This window comes from Rhagoletis pomonella, unplaced genomic scaffold (genome assembly GCF_013731165.1).
Source record: "Rhagoletis pomonella isolate Grant_MI unplaced genomic scaffold, Rhpom_1.0 Rhpom_scaffold_00009, whole genome shotgun sequence".
Taxonomy (NCBI): domain Eukaryota; kingdom Metazoa; phylum Arthropoda; class Insecta; order Diptera; family Tephritidae; genus Rhagoletis; species Rhagoletis pomonella.
Genome location: NW_023458563.1, coordinates 23,469,995 through 23,486,944, shown reverse-complemented (window position 1 = coordinate 23,486,944; position 16,950 = coordinate 23,469,995). Strand labels below are relative to the sequence as shown.

The window sequence follows — 16,950 nt, the reverse complement described above, 5'->3', positions numbered from 1 at the left end:
TGTGAATGCCGTTCTGGGCACACAACCACCTGACAAGACCGAGACGAAGCTTCGTCTGCCTGGGGAGACTCGGGCCACAATATCCCAACTTCGCTCTAGCTACTGCAGCAGGTTGAACGCATACCTGAACAGTCTAGATGCAGATGTTCCCAATGAATGTTCGGCATGCGGAGAGACACCCCACGACTCGAAACATATGTTTGCATGCCAACAAAACCCGCACAGTTAACGCCTCTGTCCCTGGGGACAGACCCAGTAGAGGCTGCACGCTTCTTGGGTCTTCCGTTAGTTGAGCTTGACGACAACGACTGAAATACTAGCCGATCTGGGCGGGGTTGTTGTATCGCTACATCAACAACAGTACTCGGCGACGGAGTCTCTCAAAGGAGGTCAGACTACAACTGGGAATTCACGTCGATGACGGACCAATTCCGACGGTGAAGAACCCGCAGATCCTGGGAGTAACCTTCGACAGTCTGCTCTCCTTCTCAGTGCATACAAGCACAATTGTCAACAGAGTGCAAAGCCGCAAAGAGGTCATCAAACAGACCAAGAAACGTTACTGGCAACGTACAAGGCCGTTGGCCGGCAGCTTCTGAACTATGCAGCGCCCGTGTGGTCGCCGGGGATTAGTAGGACGCAGATGTGCCAGATGAGTGTCTGGCATGCGGAGAGTCGCCCCATGTCTCACAGCATCTCTTCGCATGCCCGCTAAATCCCACCACGCTAATGCCCCTGGCCTTATTTACAGACCCCTCGAGGCTGAACGCTTCCTTGGGATGCCGTTAGTAGAGCTTGACGACAACGATTGAGGGACAAAACGATCTGGGCAGGGTTGTTGTAGCCGCTACAACAACAACAACAATAACGACGACGCAAGAGTCGGGATTGAGTATAACCGTGCAAATATAACTGCATATCGTCCGATAACTTTCTTTCCCCTGTAGCGAAGACACTAGAGGCCCTTCAACTCCCGCACTACACAAACCACCTGACCCCAACGAGGCAGCATGGGTTTCGTAAAGTGCACAGCACAACAACAGCACTTATCGCCAGAAACAACCAGATAACTCGTGGCCTTAACAGAAACTGCCCCTGTGAGAGAACATTTCTAGTAGCGTTGGACCTGCTAGTGAGTGGTCGACGATCGTCAGTAATTTTTAGGGACAAATCGATCAAACCCAGGAGAATCAAACAGAGGTCCGAAACGGAGGTGGCCTTTCCCCAATACTGTTTAGTCTTTATTTTGCTAAGCTCCCTTAACCACCAGAGGTAGTCTCGATTGTCTCCTATGCTGAAGATTGCTCGATAATTACGTCTGGGAATGGAATTGGTGACTTCACCACCTGGGCGAAGGAGGTCAGACTGCAGCTGGGTATTCATGTCGATTCCCGTCGGTGAATAACCCGAAAATTCTCGGAGTAGCCTTTGACAGTCTGCTTTCCCTCTTGGAGCATACAACCGTAATTGTCAATAAAGCACAAAGCCGCAACAAGGACTGATTGCAATGTGGGGTGCTAGAGAGTTGTGGTGTTGCCTGCCGGCCATTTGTTGTTGTTGTTGTAACAGCATACAAATTCCCCAAAGAGATTTTGGGGAGTTTTGCTGGAGTGGTGGCAGTCCTTGGCCAGATATATATCTATCTGGGTCGTTCCGGTTACGTAGATCCGACTGTCGTGGGAACGGCCGGCCATTTGTTGTGCGTGCTGCTGTAGGGGGTGCTGCCTTGTGGTGGTAGTGGGGGCATCGCAGAAGGAATTTGCGACTCAGCAGCACATCAAGGGCCCATGTAGCTGCTCGTCATGAACCAGCCCTAAGGCGGCACCAGACAAGGCAGAAATTGCAGTTGACTGATGTCACGTTACGTTATATCCTGTACCGACATACCGAGCAGATTGTTGGAGAAACTAGTAGTTGTTGGCGTCGGCGTGTAGGTGGCCGGGTGAGGTTGTGTCTGTGGTGTGTTTACCTTTGGCTGTGTTATGTTGGGTGGTGGTGGAGTTTGTGTTGTGTTGCTCAGGTGAACTCTGCCGCTTGGGACCACGAATGTCGTGGTTCACTGCCGGAGAGTTACGGGAACTGCACCTGACTGTGGTGGAGTTTGGATGTAATGGTCTGCATACGCAGCTGGGGTGGGTTTCTGGTCCAGGGTTTGACCCGATGCCAGCCCTGAGTAGAAGAGTGCGGGTCAGATGTTTACCCATGGACGAACACCGCTTAAGGGATTTCACGGACCAAAACAGGGTTAGATCGCCGAAACGACAGCCCTTGGTCGGGTAAAACCCCTGTCATTCCGTGACGTAGAACCGGCTGTCATGGGACACGCGCAGTGTCTTTAATTGCATTCTCGACATTTCTGTATTCCGAGAATTGTCACCATCGTACAGGGTCGCGCTGTCATTTTTATTTAATATAATTTTAGTGTTAAGAGCAAAACATCAATCTTTTCGCGTTTACATTAATAAATAAAAAAATTAATTTTTAAATGCTGTTCGATTCACCACTGGTTATGCGCAGGCAAATCGGAAACGGCCAATATGATTAATCAGTTGCGATCAGAGACATAACTACTATAAGATAAAATAATCAGCCCTATTCTGCATTTCGAATTGAATCGAAATTTTCTCCGTTTGGCAACTTTGGTATTCTGCGTTCCGTTTCCTTTCGACCAATCTTCGAAATTTACGATTATACCTATTCTACATTTCGATCGTAGTTCCGTTTTTCTAAGTTGCAAATTTGTTGACGGAGAACGTTTCAATTGTTATCTTCGTGGGTTTAAATAATAAAATTTTATAAAAAAATTTAAGTAAAATATACTGTGCATGATTGTAAAAGTCATCATAAATGAATTTTCTCGATTACTGTGTTTTCGCGAGCGGTAATACAGGCAATACGAAAAATTGGCTCAAATAATGGCAACCAAAAGGGATAATGCGCGACGTTTTCAAAGTGGAAGTCTAGGCGTTTTTGTTTACATTATCTATAAATCAGACTGTGAAATGCACTGAATACAATTTATTCTTTTTATATAAAATTAATAGATGTATGCACATAGATACATATATACATAAAATGTGAAGTTACATAAAAAAGATGCTTTTATTATTGCACTCGTTTTTACTAACTCTTTATAAAGAGGTGCGTATGTTGTCTCGAATTCGATTTGCTATGGAAAGATAAGCTTTGTTCTTCCCCTCCTCCTGACGGCTTTCAAAATGGGATTCATTTGCGTTCAAATCTTCCACTCTGTAGTAAATGCAAATGTTGTGGAGTGCTAAAACAACGTTTGTAATTATGTATCCACTTAAATTTTATTTTTAAATTACAGCGATGCTAGGTATATTTAGTTATTTTAAAATATTTACAAACTAACTTCATATGCTGCTATAGTTTGGTGGCAAATATTTCTTTGTTATGTTTCGATTTCACACATTCCTAGGCAAACAGCTGATTTCGAAAGATGTTTTCTCTCTTCCTCTTCTTCTTTCGTTTCGATTGTAACGCAGAATACCCAAGTTCGATTCCAGCGGAGCGGAATGCGGGAACGTAATCGAAATGCAGAATAGGGCTGAATACTTTTCGAGTCATCTATAATTATTATTCAAAGACTTATATTATAAAAGTCCTTTCATAATAATTATCAAAGAGATAAATATTTTTAAGTCTTTAAAGACTTTTATCTTAAGACGCGCGAGCACGAAAAAAATTTTTAAATCTGAAAAGACGGGACTTGTTCAGGTGCATTTCAGGATTAGTTGGGGCCCAGTTCGGGCCTAGTTGGGCAGTTCGGGCTTGGTTTGGGACCCGTTCGGGACTATATACACAATTTTTTCGCACTCATAACTATTATCAAACGACTTTGATAATATAAGTCTCGAAGCAAAAGTCTTTGAAGACCTAAAAATAATTATCTGAATGATAATTATGACAAGACTTTTATAATATAAGTCTCAAAATAAAAGTCTTTGAAGACTTAAAAATATTTATCTCGGTGGTAATTATTATGAAAAGACTTCTATTATATCAGTATTAAAATAATAGTTATCGATGACCTAAAAAAAATTTCTCACATAATTATTACCAAAAGGTTTTTATAATTCTTACGAAAATTTTAATGACTTTTTTAAAACTCCGCCATCAAATAATTATTATTTTTGTTGTTGTTGTCGTAGCGGCTACAACAACCCCGCCCAGATCGGTTAATATCTCAGTCGTTGTCGTCAAGTTCCGCTAACGGCGGCATAATAAGCGTGCAGCCTCAATAGGGTCGGTCCACAGGGACAAAGGCGTTAGGGTTGTCACTTTTCCGGGCATGCGAGGAGATGTTTCGAGTAGTGAGGGGTCTCTCCGCATGCCGGACACTCATTTGGCATATCCGCGTTTAGTCTGCTCAGGTATGAGTTTAACCTGTTGCAGTAGCCAGAGCGAAGTTGGGGGGCTATTGTGGTTCTTGTCTCCCGAGGCAGATGAAGCTCCGTCTCGTCAATGTCCGGTGGTTGTGTGCCTAGAACGTCATTCACAGGTCTGGAGTCTACATAACTCGAGACTACCTCCCTTTGAATGCCCGTCAGGGCCTGTCGATATGCTGACGGGTCAAGAGGTTGCTTAATGAACCTCTGGACTTCGTCCGTCAGTTCGTAGAGATGCCTCCTGACGTGCCTAGGCGAGGGCTCCTCTGCAAGAAGCTGTCTATTTGGATGACCACGTCTGTGGCTCTCAACCAGAAACTGCTTGCAGAGCATTGTGTTATGCTCCTTGACTGGGAGCATTTTCGCCTCGTCATGCAGGTGGCGCTCTGGCGCCATCAGAAGGCATCCAGTCGCTGTCCTGAGTGCAGTGCTTTGAGTCGTCTGTAGCTTCATCCACTGCGTTCTACTAGTCCCCGGCGACCACACTGGTGCTGCGTAATTTAAAACCGGCCGGACTATTGCCTTGTATGTTGCCAGCAACGTTTCTTTTGTCTTTGCCCCAAGTACTGCCGGCTAGCGACTTGAGGAGCTTGTTGCGGCTCTATACTTTATTGACAATAGCGGTTGCGTGCGCAGAGAAGAAGAGCAGACTATGGAATGTTACTGCGAGTATTTTGGGGTTATTCACCGTCGGAATTGGTGTATCATCGACGTGAAGTCCCAGCGGTAGCCTGACCTCCTTCGTCCAGGTGGTGAACAAGGTCGCAGAGGATTTCGTAGGGGAGAGGGCTAGGCACTTTGCAGTGAAGAAGTGAGAAAGCTCGGAGACATACCCGTTTACTTTCGAATACAAGCCATCAATTCCATTCCCAGTCGCCATGATCGAGCAATATTCGGCGTAAGAGACAATCGAGACTCCCTCTGGTGGTTGAAGGAGCTTTGAAATATAAAAGTTAAACAGTAGCGGGGAAAGGACACCACCCTGTGGAACCCCCTGTTTTATTTTTCTGAGTTTGCTCGATTTGTCTCTAAACATTACCGACGAGTGTCGACCACTCAGATAATTTGCCGACCACCGTTTGAGCCTCTGTGCGAGAGAGGAAGCCTCTATATCTTCTAGTAGCGTGGAATGTCTGACAGTGTCAAACGCCTTTGACAGGTCCAACGCTACTAGAATAGTTCTCCCACAGGGACGGTTACGGTTAAGGCCACGAGTTATCTGAGTGTTTATGCACTTTACTGTGCACTGTGCACTTTACGGAAACCATGCTGATGCTTCGCTTGGGTCAGGTGGTTCATGAAATACGGAAGCAGCAAGGCCTCTAGTGTCTTCGCTACCGGGGAAAGGAGTGTTATCGGTCGATCCGAATCTCCTTTGTTGGCTGGTTTCCCCGGTTTGAGCAGTGGGACCACTCTCCCCACCTTCCAGATGTCTAGGATGATGAGAGTAGCCATTGACAAATTGAGGACCTCCGTTAGGTACGCTACTCCCACAGGACCCAAATTTTTTAGCATCAACATGCATATTCCGTCGGTACCCATGGCCTTGGAGGCTTTCGCCTTCCCGATGGCCACCTGAACTTCACCGCAAGTGAAAGCAAGGGGGCACAAGTGGTTGGCAGTTTGTGCAGCCTTCTTGTCACTCGACGCTTGGCTTTGTCCAACGGAGGATGCAGTGTTAACTGCCGGCTAAAATAGCTCGCGCATCGCTCCGGGTCCGACGAAGCATGGTCGCCGAAAGAAATTTCGACCCTGTCGTCATGCTTCGTCGGATTGGACAGTGACCTCACGGTTGACCAAAGCTTGCTCACACCAGAGGTGAAGTTACAGGTCTTCAGATGCTCTTCCCACTTCTTCCGCTTATGCACGTACACTAGTTGGCGAATCTCCGCGTTGAGATCCCTGTTACGGTGGTCGGCCTGACGAAGGCTGCCACGCTCATCGGCTAGAACAGCCGCTTCAGCAGGGAAATTTGGACGTGGGTCCGTTATGCATCCTGCCGGTACGAAGCGAGCTGCAGCAGCGTTCACCAAGGAGGACGTCGGTTGGTGTGGGGATCGCAGCGAAGGTGTTTTCAGTAAATTACGCGAAGCCTTTCCAATCAGCTTTAGAAAAGTTAATATAGGTCCGGTGTTCCGCGGAAGATGGTCTGATGCCAAAGTCAGCATAAGTCGCCATGATACGCTGTTTATCAGACCAGCGCTGACTATTGTAATGTCTGGCGAGCTGCAGCAGCTGCCCATAATCCTGGTGGGTGCGTCGTCGTTCATTGTGCAGAATGTCGAATCGTCTATCTCCTCAGCCAAATCTGTTCCCCTACGATCGTTTGACAGGCTTGAGTGCCAAAGATCGCGGTGTGCATTAAAGTCACCTACTACCATACGGTTTTCACCTCTGAGGAGCGCACCTATGTCAGGGTGATATCCTGCCGGGCAGTAGGTGACAGAGGGTATGTACACATTAAATATTTCGAGCTCAACATCGCCTGACCGGATAGCAATGCCCTGACATTCTAGGGTGGTAACCCTGCGGTCGATGTCTGCTTCAATAAGACGATACTGCACGGTGTGGTGCGTGATGAACGCTAAGCCACCACCATTATCTCGCTCGCGATCTCGACGGTGCACGTTGTACCCGGCACGATTCAACAATGTTTAATTGCTGTGCAACTTCGTCTCTGGGCCCGCAGCTATCAGTATACCACGCCTTCCCATGGAGACGGTTATCTCCTCGATCTTGCTCTGAAGCCTCTTACAGGTAAATTGAAGGAGCTTCATGTGGTTCGGGAGACGTGTAGTAATGCGGGGTGTGAGAGCAACACGGGCCCCCGAAGTTCCTCGTCCAATCTCGCGTGGTGCGCAGACTTGAACATGCCCTAAAGTGGCACCAGCCAAGGCAGGTGTTGCACTTGACTGATGTCACATTACGGAATATTCTGGTCGGACATACCGTGCAGATTGTAGGAGGAACCAGGAGTTGTTGGCGGCGGCGTATGGGTGGTGGTGCGTTTGTGTATGTTCTGTGGTCTGTCGTGGTTGCGGTGTGGTCTATTGTGTTGTTATGTTGTTGTGCTGTGGTGTTTGTGTGGAGCTGTTCAGGTGGACTGGGGATAGAAGTGGAGACTGCTCTATTTGAGCAGCAGGGGGCCATCTGCGACGTGGTCCACTGCCGATGTGTCCGTAATCCTGAGCAGACTCTGAGTTGACTCCACCCCTCGCAAGCATTGCACTTGCCTGAGGTGGAGTTGTGGTGTAGTCGTCTCTGGCGTACATAGCGGATGTAGGTTTCTGGCCCTGAATTTGACTCGATGCCAGCCCTGAGCAGAAGAATGCGTAACAAATGTAGCCCTATGGACAAACAACTTCTGAGATACTTCGCCGGCCTAAACGGGGTTAGATCGCCGAAACAACAGCCCTTGGTCAGGTAAAACCCGAGTCATTCCGGTACGTAGAACCGGCTGTCGTGGGAATGAATAATTATTATTATTCTGGTTCCCTGATTGCGATACTCCAGGATTTAGTCAGAGGTCGTTCCCGTACACACATAATATGTTTTTTTTTATATTTATGTAACTCCTTTTCGTCAATTCGTACAAAATTATAAATTTAAGATTTGAGTGGCAGCAAACACAACATTGATTTAATGGTTCACTTATCAATCAAAGAAGAACAGCTAAATATGCTTGACAGTGTTCACAAATTCGATCGGACTTCGGGCTGGTGAGAGCAAAAATTACTCTAAAAGTCGCTCTCTAAAGCTCCTGACTAAATATGACTGTTTCTGACTAAACCCTGGAGAATTGGAACAAACTAAATATTGACAAGACTTGGTACGAGAGTAGAAATTAAAAAAATGATAATTACATTATTCTTCCAGTGGAAAATTTTCTCGCGCGAGTCCAAAACATCTGAAAAGTTGGTTTACATAAGTATCTATTGGAATGCTTTGTCTACAGTCAAATGATAAATAGTGTTAGTCAGTAAGCCAAAGTGCAGTCAGATTTAGCCAGATACCCTTAATCGAATGAGAAATCAATAAGCTGAGCTGAAATACATAAGGGCAAGAAATATAAAATAAGAAGAAAAAATCCTGTTAAATCTACCATAACGCCAGAGAAGCAGGCAATAATATAAACATGAGCGATACACATTCGAACAAGAAAAAATACTAACACACACTTGACACAACCGAAGAAGCCCGTTGAAATTTCTGATCTCGCTATTATGTTTAGTTCATAAGAAATTGCGCTCTAACTGCTTATTGGAGAAATAGAGTTCAAAAACCTATACTGCTTAAAAACGATCGTAGAATTTGAAAAAGCAATTGCGCGATGATAATAGTATAAGCAACGCCAATCACACAAGAAAGCTGTGTACATCATATCCCTCCAATATAAACGCACATTTTTACAATCAAACAACAGCAACGATTACATCAAGGAATTTACAAAAATCGTCTGGTATTGACCACACCACCACCACCTACTGCTATAAAAGACATACGCTTTTCAGATTATATAAAAAAACAGCCGAGGAAAGCAGCATCTGCAGTTAGTTAAACTTATAAACAATTTTCTAGCGCGGAGTGATAATAGAAAACCAAAATTTTCCTGCACAATACACTGCGGCGTATATAACGCGCAAAGATATCTACTTTGGACAGCTATTTGTACATTCGAATCGCTTTGGATTACTAATCTTACCTAATTTAAATGGAACTATTTCCTTGTCCAGCCCCTGCAGTATAAAAACATATTTACACCAAAGAACTATCTGTTTTATCAAGTGCTGCTCGATACCAAGCTTAGGTAATCGCTTTTATCTCGAGAGTAAAAACATGACATGGCTATAATGAAACACATTTCTCAACATCATTTAGTGTGGAAACACATTTACCTTCTTTAACGGGCCAGCGCCTACTAGAAGATATTCATGATTTGTAGGAGGCGTATCAGAAACTGCACTTAACTCCTCTAAACACTGAAAGCGAGGAGATAAGATTGTCTCTTCAATTTAAATTAAAAGCTTATTTAACCAGCCTTTAGACCGTTATGAATTATTAGCAATGCCAATACCGCAACACAAGACATCGCACAAAGTTATAAATGAGCGTGCCTGTGCGAAATTCGAAACTCTCTGTATATGTGCTGCACCCATAACTAGTATTAATGAAAATGGTGAAAAATTATACCGTTCCAGTGATGATAAGTATGTCAAAAATATCTCTAAAGACACGGAATCATCAGAAACCGAAAGCAAATTTTTAGACGAGAATACATCGAATGAGAGGCAACAAAACCTGACTTCTATCAATGTGAAGTCTGGTTGCGTTAACACATCTTATCTCGCATCAGATCGTGACCCTAATAATAAAATCGTGGAAATACAAACTTCGAAAAACACATCTACGAAGGCAGCACATAAAATAAAAAGCGAAGAAACCAACATTCAAGCTCAGCTAGGCTCAAGCACAAATATTTTATCTTTAAGATTAGCATCGTCATTGCCAATCAAGATTATAAGTGGTAATAGTGATGATAGTTTGCTATTAAAATCAAATAATCAAGGGTCTGCAGAACTAAAGAACAATAATTGCATCAATAGTAATAATTCGCGTACTTGTTTAAGTCTAATTTCTAATAACAACTTCACAACTCACAGTACTACTAACGGCAATACAATGGTTGGTGCACAAAAGAAAACTCAGCAACTGTCGTCTGCACAAACGCTTGATGGTGTGCAGAATGCAAGCAACCATAATTTTACGATTGGCCATGATAGACAACATGCGTTACTAGTTGATGCCCCTGCGGCCGCGATTCAAGGTACCACCAAAAGCATTACGAATCAAAGTGGCTTTAAAACTGCTGATAATCATGTTCTCGAATATTCAACAGCGAAAATGTCCGACAATTTCAGCGGCGATGTTATCCCAAATAACTCTCGGTCAAAAGAAGCTTGTACTTTTACAGATGATGCTGTTGTAAAGATAAAAAGGGATAACTTTGATCTCATAACTACTATCAAAACTAAGAACCTGCCACAGAATCAATTTCTACGGAACTATGACATAAACAGTGAAAGTAGCCACTCAACTTCACTCGCTATACAACAAGAATTTAAAACGGATTCGGATAGTAGCGACAATGCACTTCGCGTTCCCATACCGTTAACAGCTAATCTGAATATTTTGCAGCTGCAACAACAAACAGATAATATCCCCAGACATTTGGATGAACATCAGTTAACCAATTATACTAGTAATGACTCAGGCACCCAAGAGATCAATGAACTGGAAAAGGGTTACACATCAAAGTCACTTACAGGTAAGTTTTCAAATTATTCATTTTATGGATATAAAAAAAAAACACAAATTCCATTCATGACCAGACTCAAATTATTGGGCAGGAATGAAATCTTGTGATGGAAAATTAGTATCTACTTTATAATAATAATAATAATAAATTGGCGCTTACACAATATATTAGTGTTTGGCCGAGCTTCTCCTCCGATTTGGGATGGGCCTCACATAAAGGAAAGGACCTACAGTCTTACACCGACTCCGAACGGCGATTGTATTTTTTTTTTTTTGAGAAGCTGTTTCTTCATTTGTTGTCTGTGGAATTTTATTTATAAAAAACAAATTTTATTTTATTCGGCTATCCCCTTAATGTAGTGGGCGAGGAAATTCGCTAATCTATGACATTTTTATGCTTCTTCCTTCCTAGGCAAAAGTACTGAATGGCAAATTTCAGTCAAATCGGATCTTAATTACAACTTTTTCCTCACAGCGCATATGGAATGTGAAGCAGAGTTTAATGAACATTGTAATCCCAATAACTCATCCGCGCACGTTTGAGCAAAGTAGTTACACTCTCCACAAAGCCACTAAAAATGCGTTAAATCATATAAATATTCTCAACTTTGAAAGGACTACTATTGATCATGACATTAAAACCGATAATTCAATTACCAGTGCTGAGTCCGTTAAATGTCTGTTAGAATTTTTACGTAAACATACGATTCATACAACACCGGCGGTGCCAGTTTTCGCTGGAAAAATCCTTTGATAGTGGTAATATGAATGTCTAGAATCTAGACAACCACTTAGTTGGCTATTCCGAGGTATTTCGAAACTTAGACTTTCTGCCACTCTCAGACCATCCTGTGACGTAGTTACAGCACCTCGCCTGACATAGCAACATTTAGGCCAGTCTCATAAATATCATACCGTGGCGACCCATGCTATCGTCGCATCGGACGACCTGCCCATCATCCCGATAAACCATCCGAATTTGCTTCCGCAGACCAGTGTACAGTCTTCCATATTTGTGAATGGCAGTTCCGGAGTGTGGTCACTGCTGCAGCGGCACGCTTCATACTTTCCCATAGATTCCGCCCACATTTTTCGACTGGAGCTGCTGAACTAGCAAATGCGAATAGCGAAAGATGTGAGAAGAGCACTTGACGATTTGAAACTTCACCACTGGTGGGAGAAATCACTTTCTGTCATGGGCAGATATCGAAAATAACCGTCACCAAGTGTCTCGTATGGTGTTTGCCACTGACACAAACACTCATCTCTGGAGCAAAGAGTGTTTCCCACCGTAGCAAGTAACTCTGTGCGATCTTTTTGTGTTTTCCGTTGTGGGTTATTTATCAACTGCTAAAATTTCCCTTGGGCAAAAACACTTTGGCAGGGACTTTTATTTTTAAGTGTCTTAATTTGTGGGTTATTGTAGGACTGAAAAATATAAGTGGGCGTAATAAGTGGAAGCAAAGCGTTAGGTATTTCTTTAAACGACTCATACGTACACATTCATGTCGGAACATTGACAAAGAGAGCGTGCACATTCTTAATATGATACACCGAAAATAAGCTATTTTATTTTATTGATAAAGAAAAGAATAAAGGCAAAGGTAAAAATAAAAACAAAAACAAAGATGCGTAAAGATAAATGCAAAAATTAAGATCAAGGTAAATTTAAAAATTTTACTATTATAAGTACGGTGACCATCCGTTCTGTTTTTTTGCAGGACCGTACTGTTATTTAAAGGTCTGTCCTGCGTAGTTTTTCAAAACAGAAAACCCCCAAAATGTACTGATTTTTTCCAAGTGTCCTGCCTTTGTCCCGCATTTTCTTCGATATTTTAAAATTAACTTTTCTTAACCGAAATAAAAGCAGTGTCGATAACTAATTGATAACTACATAAGGGTAAGCTGGTTTTGAAGGTTCAACTAGTCAATGCGTTCTAAATATTGTACGGTTATGGACAATGGATTACGAGAAATTGAAGACCAGCATCAAATATATCGATAACACTGTTCTACAAATTTTGTGGTAATCGCTTAAGAAAATAAATATTTTCCAAGTCAATTTTCCTTTCAAACAAGCGCTTTCGTAATATTTTGGAAAACGAGTTTTGGTATATTTCGAACCTATTCGTCAATATCTCATGAAAAAATTATCCAAACAACATAATCGACCTACAGTCCTCTTACAAATATATATTACTTTGCCGATTTCGATGAAAATTATTAGTGTTACAAGCGACCAAAATCAAAAAATTTAAATTTCCATTATTTTCTTTTTACAGTAAATGAAAATCTGATGAGAAATGGAGATGTTACGGAACACAATCTGCACAAAAAACATATATTTTTGCAAAGAGCCCATCAATACCTTTCGAACTGTTGGTCGTTTCATGAGATATTGAGGATAACTGAAAAAGTACTAAAAATACGGTTTTCGAACAAATCTCGAAACCACTTCTTTGAAACCACGGGTATTTTTTTCGTGTTCAACGACCCAAAGTTTGCCTAAAAAGTTTACTTTACAGAGGTTCATATTTCGTGTAAAGTAATATGCTTTATTATAATTTTGTAAATATTCAATACTAAAAGATTAATACTAATGAAGCAAATGTGATTTATGTTTAAAGTTTAAAATTGGATTAATAATTAAGAAATATACACTCTTCGTTAATTGAATAGCGCATCCTTTTAATGCTTAGTAGATACAGTTTTGCTTTTGTTTGTTTAATATTCATTAACTTTTTATAAAAATATAGCATATTCTACGTCTACATCCCATTTTAAAAATTTTTGAAAATTAAAAAAAAAAATAAACATAGGGGCGAAATTTTTTTTGTTGACGGTGCTGCGCATTTTCTTGCATATAAAAATTTTGTCAAGCATACTTTGTATGGTAGAAAACCAAAAAAAGGGTGCGCTATTCAAATGACGAGGAATGTATATATGTAGTATATTTTTGTTATTTTTATACTACGCAATTATATGTATGTAAATTTTTTGAAAAATTGTCCTGCATTTTCAAAATATATTTATGGTCACCGTAATTATAAGGGCAAAGGTGAAGGGGAATATGTAGATCGAGAAAATGATAAACATTAAAATGATAAAGATAAATAATTTAGTGTTTTGCCGGCTCGAGGTCAATTTTAAAAAATTCTTTTATGAAAACACAAGTTTTTTGGTGTTTATTTATTTGGTACCAAACTCCACGTCAAACAGTGCGGACGTGTAAATTAATTTGCCCTGAGGACGGTTACCGAAGCGTAACCGAAATATATCGGAAATAAACACCAAAAAACTTGTGTTTTCATAAAAGAATTTTTTAAAATTGACCTCGAGCCGGCAAAACACTAAATTATAAGTAGAAAGGTCGCTAAAACCATCAGTAGATAAAGATAAATATTAAGAAAAATACGAGGATGAGTAAAGATGAAGATAAAGGAAGGAAGATTAAAATAAAGGTAATTATAAAGAAAATGATATAGTCACAGATACTCAACCTGGGAACTAGAAATGTTCGATATTTAAGAATCGATATCATGAATCGATTTAGTTCACTTCCATCTCGAAATAGTCCAAAAATCCCGAAGTGGTCCCGAAGATTCCGTTAATCCCGAAGAAGTCTGGAAAATCGCGGATTAGTCCCGAGGGCCCCGCAGATTTTCGTAGAACTGGAAGTTGGAAGATACTTGAATATCTTATTTGCGTTGCATCACAAAAGTATTATTTAGTTGAAAAATTGCAAATCAAATTGATTCGCTTTACAAATTTTTATTTCTTTTTTGGTTGACAAATCAAATCACAAATAAATTTTATTTTTTCTTTGGTCAACAAACCAAATCACAAATCAAATATATTTCTTAACTAATAGCGGATTTTAAATCAATATGGATTTAAAAGCACGCAACCCTGCTCCCGCATGACCACGACGTTGACGTTGCTTATATCTCAACAGCAAATTTGATATGTTTCTACGCACTTCTACGATACCCTGCATACACGTTCGTGGGTAACCGCGCTCTAACACTTATTTTTCCTCTTCCAGCGATAAGTGTCCGTGTCCAACAGCAGCGGAAAAAGATATGCAAATAACCCTTTCCCACTGAGAGGATCACATATCTACAAAAAATAAACCACCTGTTCTGTTTTGTGGGTTATTTTTTCTCTTAAAGAGGGACGGTTATTTTGGGACACTTTCAAAGTGTTGAGGGATATTTTCGACCTCTGGTCATTGGGTATCGTCGGACCCGAAAGAGTGCGCGAGCTATTTCAGCCGTCAGTTCATTCATCATCTTTCGGTAGATGATGCCGAATGTCGAGTGTCCCGAAGGGTTAAGAAACTACCGAAAACCAGTACGCGTCTTCATGATAAGTAAGTTAGGGAGGCCGTCGGGAAAACAAAAACCTCCAAAACCATTGGCTGCTACGGAATATGCATGCTGATGCTAAACAAATTGAGTGTGGCGGGCGTAGAATGCCTTACTAAGGCTATAGATTCTTAATATACTTTGCCATTTTATACTTATCTCTTGATCATGAAATTTGTTATAAAATATTTGATTTCAACTTTTTACTTCAAAAACATTTTAATGTAGAATAGTTTAAGTTTTTACAATTTATTAATTTTTAAGTATTTGCACAATTTTAATTATAGCGAAATTAACAAATGAACGTAATTGAATAAAAATCGTTTACCGAAAGAAAATTACTTACCGTCTCTTGACATGTGGGAGTCTCACTACTACCATAAGTCCCTCCCCTTTGTGTCGCAACATCAGGGCGCACACCCCCTATAAATCGGAGGAGAGTTTCGGCCAACCCGTTGCTACATGAAGTACTAAGTTCTACAGTTGTTTTCTTTTTGGACACCTCACAAAAAAACGAAATTCCTAGTTCTGGTTGACAAAAAATTTTTCAATTACAGCTTTGTCGTTGGCAAGGATTATCTCAACAGCTACATCGCCATCTTCTGCAATGCCTACACCTATATCCTGTGCGCGCCCAGATTGTAACATACCCTTTAGTATCACAACAATAGCTACAACTTCTGCAGAAAGCATTGTTTCAACGTTAAACCCGGGAACAACTACAAAGGAAAGCCAGTTGCACCAACCATCGGAGGTAGCGGAAACATTTTCATTCCATGAGCAAATTATTATGTCAGGACAGCAAAAGTGTGCCTTGCAAGCGAAACCCAAACCTTTGGTTGTATCCCCGCAACAAGTAATGGTATTATATATGCATAAATTGACACCATATGAGCGCACAGAAATACTAGCATACCCGCAAATATATTTCATTGGTGCTAATGCTAAGAAACGACCCGGTATATTCGGTCCAAATAATTCCGATTATGATAACGATCAAGGTGCATACATACATATACCACACGATCACGTGGCCTATCGCTATGAAATGCTTAAGGTGATAGGTAAGGGCAGCTTTGGACAAGTTATCAAGGCTTACGATCACAAGACACATGAACATGTCGCGCTGAAGATGGTAAGGAATGAGAAGCGTTTTCATCGACAAGCACAAGAAGAAATACGCATTCTGCACCATTTGCGGCGACAAGACAAATATAATACAATGAATATAATTCATATGTTTGATTATTTCACATTTCGCAATCATATGTGTATTACTTTTGAATTACTCAATATAAATTTATACGAGTTAATAAAAAAGAATGGCTTTAAAGGATTCAGCCTTCAACTTGTAAGAAAATTCGCTCACTCACTGCTGCAATGCTTGGATGCGTTATATAAGAATGAGATTATTCACTGCGATATGAAACCAGAAAATGTTTTACTGAAACAGCAGGGCCGTTCTGGTATAAAGGTACGTTGAAATTGGACTTGACGATTAGGACCAGTTTTTTAGTGCATGGCTGAAGTTTAAACTTAGTTTAAACGCTGGAGCTGGCTGGTTTAAATTAGAAATAGCCAAACGATTAAAATTGTGATAAACTGTCACTAAAAAACTGGCCCTTAGTCTGTTTGTTAAGATTTCCAGAGATAATTATCGAACAGCAAATTGCAGAAATTATATTCGATAGAAAAATATCAATAAAAAAACGTTAGTGAAGTCACAAATAAATAAAAAGTTTAAGGAACAGCTGATAGAAATTTTTATCACATACGAAAAAACAAAAGCACAAGAAAAAATTAAAACTGAAAGTTTGGTAAAGCAACCTGCTAGCAAGCGAGAGAAAATTTATATT

The 16,950-nt window shown here is 41.0% G+C and overlaps 1 protein-coding gene across 6 annotated transcripts in view; it reads left to right on the top strand.

Annotated features, from left to right (window-relative positions):
- Window positions 1-16,950, top strand: part of LOC118745645 (putative dual specificity tyrosine-phosphorylation-regulated kinase 3 homolog) — a gene marked incomplete at its 3' end in the record, with an annotated part of 70,050 nt that overhangs the window by 42,489 nt on the left and 10,611 nt on the right. For 2 of the 6 annotated variants that reach the window (XM_036479188.1, XM_036479185.1), the window contains 2 exon segments: window positions 8,289-10,737; window positions 15,652-16,568. In XM_036479188.1, the coding sequence (XP_036335081.1) occupies window positions 9,477-10,737; window positions 15,652-16,568 (2,178 nt within the window). 6 annotated transcript variants of the gene reach the window in all.